At 48.1% G+C, this 7,423-nt stretch overlaps 1 protein-coding gene across 1 annotated transcript; it reads right to left on the bottom strand.

Annotated features, from left to right (window-relative positions):
* Positions 1 to 397: 397 nt before the first annotated feature.
* RPS15 (ribosomal protein S15) lies at positions 398 to 7,216 on the bottom strand. The gene is made up of 4 exons (XM_053372699.1): positions 7,112 to 7,216; positions 4,966 to 5,051; positions 1,905 to 2,139; positions 398 to 562 (listed from the first exon to the last, which is right to left on the bottom strand). The coding sequence occupies exons 1-4, from the start codon at positions 7,112 to 7,114 to the stop codon at positions 449 to 451; spliced, it is 438 nt and encodes a 145-aa protein (XP_053228674.1). The 5' UTR covers positions 7,115 to 7,216; the 3' UTR covers positions 398 to 448.
* Positions 7,217 to 7,423: the final 207 nt, after the last annotated feature.

The raw sequence follows: 7,423 nt of genomic DNA, 5'->3' as shown, positions 1-7,423 counted from the left end.
TCGCTGCGCAGTGAAAGCAGCAATCCTTCTTGCTGTTCTGGCTTCTGGGATAGCTGCGCAGCCTGCATTCGCTCCATAAGACGCACACACATTTCCCCTTACTTTTTAGGAGGGGAAAAGCGAGTCTTATAGAGCAAAAAATACGGTATTCTAGTCCTCCTAGTTACCGGTTGTTTTTTTTTAAAGATACAGCATATATAGAGCCCCACATTTCTATAGGCAGCAACCCAACTCAGAAATTCTACAATGGTGCAGTCAACACCAGAGGAAAAATCCCAGTGTCGTGGGGTGAAATCGGGTTTTCTTGTTGCTACTCACCACCGCAAGTGTATTTCGGAGAGTGCAAGAAAGAGAAATTGTTTGGGAATGCCCCCATCCAAAAGCAAAACAGGCAATGTTGTTGGGAAACCCTTTTATTTACACGAGACACAACTCTTCCCAAGTCCCCTTACTTCAGAGGAATGAACCGAGAAGAGTGGGTGGCCCCGATTCCAGGTCGGCCGTGCTTAACGGGCTTGTAAGTGATGGAGAACTCTCCCAAATAGTGGCCAATCATTTCAGGCTGAAAGAGAAAGGAGGGAAACGAGATTCGTTAGCACCCTGGCAATCTTCCTGTGCTGTGGTGAAGGAGGTTGTTTTTCGTTTGTGCACATGAACAAGAAGAATGCTAACGTTCTGCCTGAATTTTTAAAGGCACAATATGTTTGTTTGTTCTTAAACAGCACAAGTCACAAGCAACTAATAAATCGAACGAGGAAGAAATAATGTATTCAATATATTTATGAACTGCTTTCTGTGAAAGGACTCAAGCCCTACGCAATTGTAAGGTTAGCTTTGTGTCAAGGGTGGTGAAAACAGAGTGAAACAATCACACCAGAAGAACAGCAAAGTTTGGAGACGGAGGCAGTTAATGCAAAGGGGAAGGGCTAGAAGGTTGGCAAAATTGCTTTTATGTACCTGGGGGGTTTGCTAAATCGCTTAGAATGTTTGTGGGTTTGTTTGCTTTTAAAACCATCAAGTGGTGAATGCATTTTGTAAAATGAAAAGAAATGCTGAGACAATTAAATGGGTGACAAATGTGGTCCACGTTAGACCTTAAAAATCCCTATCAGTCTGCAGTGAGATTTGAGACTCTGTATTGGAAGTCAAGAGGAGTTTGTGTTGCGCTGACACAGAAAGTTGGGCAGTGACTGGCAATGCAATTTCTACAACCGTGGAATTTCCCAATTTTGCAAATCTGGTAGATGCTGATTTTTTAATAAGAGAACGCTTTTAACCTTAAAGCCATGTTGACATTACTGCCTTATGATTAATTAGGCATCCACTTGCTAAATTCATTTGATTGTTCAGTTTGCAAGCTCTTTTAATTACAATTTCCAAGAGATTCAAAACTTACGACCCTTGTGGTCTCTTCCAACTCTGCAATTCTGGGTCCAATTCAAAGTGCTGGTCTTGACCTACAAAGCCTTAAACGGTTCAGGACCACAATACCTGATGGACTGCCACTTTGCATATGAACCTACCCGGACCCTGAGATCATCTTCTGAGGCCCTTCTTCATGTGCCTCCTCCTTGAGAGGTCCTGAGGGTGGCAACACAAGAGCGGGGCCTTCTCTGCAGTGGCTCGTCTGCGTAACGCTCTCCCTAGGGAAGTTCGCCTGGCGCCTTCATTATACACCTTTAGGTTCCCTTTTAACCAGGCCTTTGGTTGATCTGATTTACAATTGTTTTGTTGGGGGAGAGGCTATTGGGTTGTTGTTTCAATTTTTATTATGTATTTTGTGGTTTTATATCTCGATTTTACTCTGTGAAGCGCCCCGAGACCCCCGGGTATAGGGTGTTATATAAATTCAATAAATAATACTAAGAAGAAGCTGTTCCTCCCCAGCCACCAGCCCTCCTCACCTTGATTTCCACCTGGTTGAAGGTCTTCCCATTGTACACGCCAACCATGCTGCCCACCATTTCTGGAAGGATAATCATGTCCCGCAGGTGGGTCTTGACCACCTCCGGCTTCTCCATGGGCAGGGCTTCTTTCTTGGCCTTGCGCAGCCGCTTGAGGAGGGAGTGCTGCTTGCGGCGCAGGCCGCGGTTCAGCCGCCGGCGCTGGCGGGCGCTGTACAGCTGCATCAGCTGCTCGCTGGGAACAGAAAAGGAACGGTCAGGCAGAAGTTAAAGGGCAGGCAGAAGGTTTTTTTTAAAAAAATGCTTTTTATTGAGTTTTTCACAAACAAAAATAAAACTTAATCTTTTACAATCATCATTTTATGTCATCTTATTTACACCGCGGAGTTTCACGCCCAGACTTCCTTCCTTCCCTGCTTCGGTTTTCTTAATATATATCTTCTCTTGCAGATTCTTATTTACCTTCTATACACATCACAGGATTTATGTTCATAGAATCATAGAGTTGGAAGAGACGACAAGGGCCATCGAGTCCAACCCCCTGCCAAGCAGGAAACACCATCAGAGCACTCCTGACATATGGTTGTCAAGCCTCTGCTTAAAGACCTCCAAAGAAGGAGACTCCACCACACTCCTTGGCAGCAAATTCCACTGTCAAACAGCTCTTACTGTCAGGAAGTTCTTCCTAATGTTTAGGTGGAATCTTCTTTCTTGTAGTTTGGATCCATTGCTCCGTGTCCGCTTCTCTGGAGCAGCAGAAAACAACCTTTCTCCCTCCTCTATGTGACATCCTTTTATATATTTGAACATGGCTATCATATCACCCCTTAACCTCCTCTTCTCCAGGCTAAACATGCCCAGCTCCCTTAGCCGTTTCTCATAAGGCATCGTTTACCCTGTTAACCCTGCTACAGTTTTTAGACTTCTACAGTTACTTCTTATGTATGCAGCAAATTTACCCCACTCTTCTTCAGACTTTGTCCCTTTTTGGTCTCGAATTTTGTAAGTCATTTTAGCCAATTCTGTATACTCAAAAAATTTAGCCTGCCACTCCATTGCCGTTGGGGTCTCCTGTAATTTCCACTTTTGAGCCACAAGGATCCTAGCTGCTACTGTAGCATATTGAAATAATTTACAACCCTCCTTTTTTACTTCCTCCCCTATTATCCCCAATAGAAAAGCCTCCGGTTTTTTCGGGAATGTGTTCTTAAAAAGTTTCTTCAGTTCATTATATATTAAATCCCAAAACTGGGCAGGCAGAAGTTAAAGGGCGCCAGTGGTCAATCCCAGGTGACCAGAGGGGTTGGGAATCAGAGTAAGGACAGCAGTATTCGGAATCAGCTAGGCGCATTTCGCACCTGGGTCCCAACCACTTGCAACTAAGGGAAGAGGCCTGGAATCTTCGCCACATAGGGATCCTTGTATCCGGACTGTTTTCACACTCTAATACGCCAACCTGCAGAATCCTATCCGTTATATTTTAGCTGCACAATCAGAATGGATTTCTGGAACCAAAATGTCTTTTTCTGTGCGGCCTGAGCAGGAGCAGTGAATACCGTTATACAGTGGTACCTCGGGTTACAGATGCTTCAGGTTACAGACTCCGCTAACCCAGAAATAGTACCTCGGGTTAAGAACTTTGCTTCAGGATGAGAGCAGAAATCGTGCTCCAGCATCGCAGCGGGAGGCCCTATTAGCTAAAGTAGTGCTTCAGGTTAAGAACCGTTTCAGGTTAAGAACGGACCTCCGGAATGAATTAAGTACTTATCCCAAGGTACCACTGTAGTGAATTGTTGTTGCATGTCTTCACTTACCCGCCCTCCCCCAGCTGCCCTGCTCACGGTTGTGAAGAATATTCTTACGTTATGAATGGTCTAAGAAAAAGGGCCTTCTCGGTGGTGGCACCCTCCCACCAGATGTCAAAGAGAACAACTACTACCAGACTTTTAGAAGACATCTGAAGGTAGCCCTGTTTAGGGAAGCTTTTAATGTTTGATGTATTACAGTATTTTAATATTTTTTTGGAAGCCATCCAGAGTGGCTGGGGAAGCCCAGCCAGATGGGCGGGGTATAAATAATATATATATATATATATATTATTATATATACAAAAAGAGGTCGAAAGAGGCCAATATAGATGTGGGCTGCCCCTGGATCAAGGGATTTTCCTTCTTTTAAGTTCTCAAAGCTCTCAACCCCAGCTCAAGGTTGTCCTCTGAACTAGCCGGATGTTTGACTGAGAATCAATCACAGCCTATCCTCTGAAAAATAAGACTTTTGAGCCATCTTGCCAACAAATGGACATTCCGTTTTCACAACAGCAGCCTTGGTTTAAGGATCCATTTGGCACCTAGATGATATACCCAAGTTTCCAACACTGGAGACATAATTTCCATTTCACCCCATCCTCCAATTTAACCAGATTCAGATCTACCACCCCGAAATGGTCACAGGCACCCTCCAGAAGACCAGCTGAGCTCGCTGCCTCAACACCACGAAAAAAGGGCTTGGGTTCAGCCTAAGACTGGTTGCCCTCTTTAAACCAAGGCAGCTTTTGCCAAGCTGGCAGGTTATGGGTGGGGGACGCGGGTGGCGCTGTGGGTTAAACCGCAGAGCCTAGGGCTTGCCGATCAGAAGGTCGGCGGTTCGAATCCCCACAATGACGGGGTGAGCTCCTGTTGCTCGGTCCATGCTCCTGCCAACCTAGCAGTTTGAAAGCACATCAAAGTGCAAGTAGATAAATAGGTACCGCTCTGGCAGGAAGGTAAACGGCATTTCTATGCGCTGCTCTGGTTCGCCAGAAGCGGTTTAGTCCTGCTGGCCACATGACCCGGAAGCTGTCTGTGGACAAACGCCAGCTCCCTCGGCCAATAAAGCGAGATGAGCGCTGCAACACCAGAGTCGGTCACGACTGGACCTAATGGTCAGGGGTCCCTTTACCTAGGTTACCTCCACCAGCCACGGCATCATCCAGCTGTGCTGACTGTGGATAGTGGGAGATGTAGTACGAACAGGGGACAGGGAGGGTGTAAACGAAGGAAAGGGAAGAGGATTCTCTTACTAGGACATGTCAAGGAGCTGGTCCAGGTCCACACCCCGATAGGTGAACTTCCGGAAGGTACGCTTCTTCTTCTGTTCCACTTCCGCCTGCCCAGGGAGAGGAAACGAAAGGCGCTCACACCAAATACATAAACCCACTTCATTCTGCCCTCATCCAAAGCACAGAGAACACACCTGCAAGTTTCCTCAACTTGGCAAGCCTTGCCAGTTTGAGAGACAGTGTAGGGCAGTGGTTAAAGAACGGCAGCATTCCTCCCTGCCCCACAAAGACCCCAGACGCAATTCCCATGCGGGTCACCTGCACTGCAGGGGGTGGGGTCCCTTCCAACTCCACAATTCTATTAAACCCCACAAAACACTCTACTCATGCTCAGAGGCGGTCTTGTATGAACGCCACCAGCACCCACCCCATATTCTCCGAAGATGGGAGACCTGGGCTTTGTGACAAAAGTTCTGGGGCTTGATGGAAATCTGCTCCTATTCAGGGACCATGTTAACATCCCCTCTCGCCCCAGTATTTGGAAGGTATCTGTGGCTGCCCTGCTGGTCATTCTGCACATGCTTGTGGGGAAAGGTTCTTAATCTTTGCTGTGATTTCTGCATTAAAGGATCCTCAGTCTTCCAACAGAAGCCTCATGGAAGGTGGGCTGCTTCATGAGGACCACTGCCATGCAAACATGCGGCAAAAGATTAAGAAATGCACGTTTGGGTTAAAAGTGAGTGCTGGGTCTGGAAAGGTTGAAAGGCCTGGACTAGATGTTCCTTGGGGTCCCTTTCCAGCACTATGATTCCTCTCCCCTCCTGCCATATCTGAAAACTTTCCCTTCTTGTGCTGCTGCCTTGCTGGTCACTCTACCCATGCTCAGAAACACAGGTTTTTTTTTAAAGCACCTCTTTTCTGAAGAAAACTGAAAATAAAGGCACTGGTGCTTAAGCCTTGTTGGAACTCTACTCATTCTCAAAGTCACAATTTCCTTAAGAGTCTCCCCTTGTCCTTTGAATATAGATTTGAAAATACAAGCCCTGCAGTTTAAACCTTGCTGGACACTCTACCCATGCTCAGAGACACAATTTCCTTAAGAGCCTCCCCCTCCCTTCTGAATAAAGCTTTGAAAATACAGGCCCTGCAGCTTAAGCCTTGCTGGACACTCTACCCATGCTCAGAGACACAGTTGTTTTTTTAAGCGCCTCCCTTCTGAAGAAAACTGAAAATAAAGGCACTGGTGGCTTAAGCCTTGTTGGAACTCTACTCATGCTCAGAGACACAGTTTCCTTAAGTATCCCATGCCCTTTGAAGAAAGCTTTGAGAATACAGGTCCTGCAGCTTAAGCCTTGCTGGACGCTCTGCCCATGCTCAGAGACACCATTTCCTTAAGAGTCTCCCCTTGTCATTTGAGAATACAGGCCCCGGAGCTTAAGTCTTGCTGGACGCTCTGCCCATGCTCAGAGACACCATTTCCTTAAGAGTCTCCCCTTGTCATTTGAGAATACAGGCCCCGGAGCTTAAGCCTTGCTGGACGCTCTGCCCATGCTCAGAGACACCATTTCCTTAAGAGCCTCCCCCTCCCTTCTGAATAAAGCTTTGAGAATACAGGCCCCGGAGCTTCAGCCTTGCTGGACTCTCTACCCATGCTCAGACACACAGTTGTTTTTTTAAGCGCCTCCCTTCTGAAGAAAACTGAAAATAAAGGCACTGAATACAGGCTTTGCAGCTTAAGCCTTGCTGGACGCTCTGCCCATGCTCAGAGACGCGGTTTTCCTAAGAGCCTCCCCCTCCCTTCTGAATAAAGCTTTGAGCATACAGGCCCGGGAGCTTAAGCCTTGCTGGACGCTCTGCCCATGCTCAGAGGAACAGTTTCCTTAAGAGCCTCCTGGCCAGGCACTGGAGCTTAAGCCACACGGGATCAGGCGCTGCAGAGACAGCTATGGTCGTGCCGAGGACCCCGTTCCAGGCCTAGGCCTGGGCCACCCTGCCGCTCCATTCGTCTCGCCGCCCGCCGGGCTTCCCACCCCGCTCACGCCCTCCTGCCCCCGCCGGTATAACCGGGGCCCGACCCCACTCCGCGAACAGCCAAGTCCCGCCGACCCCCGCCGCCCTCCCCCGGCCGGATGGAGCCGGATTGCGCGCCGCTACAGAAACTACCCACCATCTTGGCCGCGGTCTCCTCCAGGAAAAGGCCGAGATCCCGCCCGGTTTGCTCCTAGTCTCGCGAGAGCCGGCGGCTTCCGGGCGCAGAACGGAAGGCCTTTCACCAGCGCCCGCCCATAGAGCAGGCCGGCGGCACTGTACGCACGCGCGAGGTTCTTAAAGGAGCCGCCGGCGAAATAAGTCGGGGTTCTGCAACGTGGCGCCCTCCGGGTGTTTAAAACTGCTGCTGGGGCTGCAGCCCAGATATTATTAGGGTGAAGGGTGGGTAGTAATTCAAATTACTGAAACAATTAATTACTACTTTTAATAA

Source organism: Podarcis raffonei, chromosome 18 (genome assembly GCF_027172205.1).
Source record: "Podarcis raffonei isolate rPodRaf1 chromosome 18, rPodRaf1.pri, whole genome shotgun sequence".
Taxonomy (NCBI): Eukaryota; Metazoa; Chordata; class Lepidosauria; order Squamata; family Lacertidae; genus Podarcis; species Podarcis raffonei.
The sequence above is the reverse complement of the archived record's forward strand: the minus strand, read 5'-3'. Positions and strand labels throughout refer to the sequence as shown.

Excerpts from the sequence above, each read along its gene's own strand:
- RPS15 (XM_053372699.1), bottom strand. Across the intron at positions 2,140-4,965 it reads CAGCTCCTTGACATGTCCTA|CGAGCAGCTGATGCAGCTGT; the intron begins GTAAGAGAATCC and ends TTCTGTTCCCAG. Across the intron at positions 563-1,904 it reads TCAACCAGGTGGAAATCAAG|CCTGAAATGATTGGCCACTA; the intron begins GTGAGGAGGGCT and ends TTTCTCTTTCAG.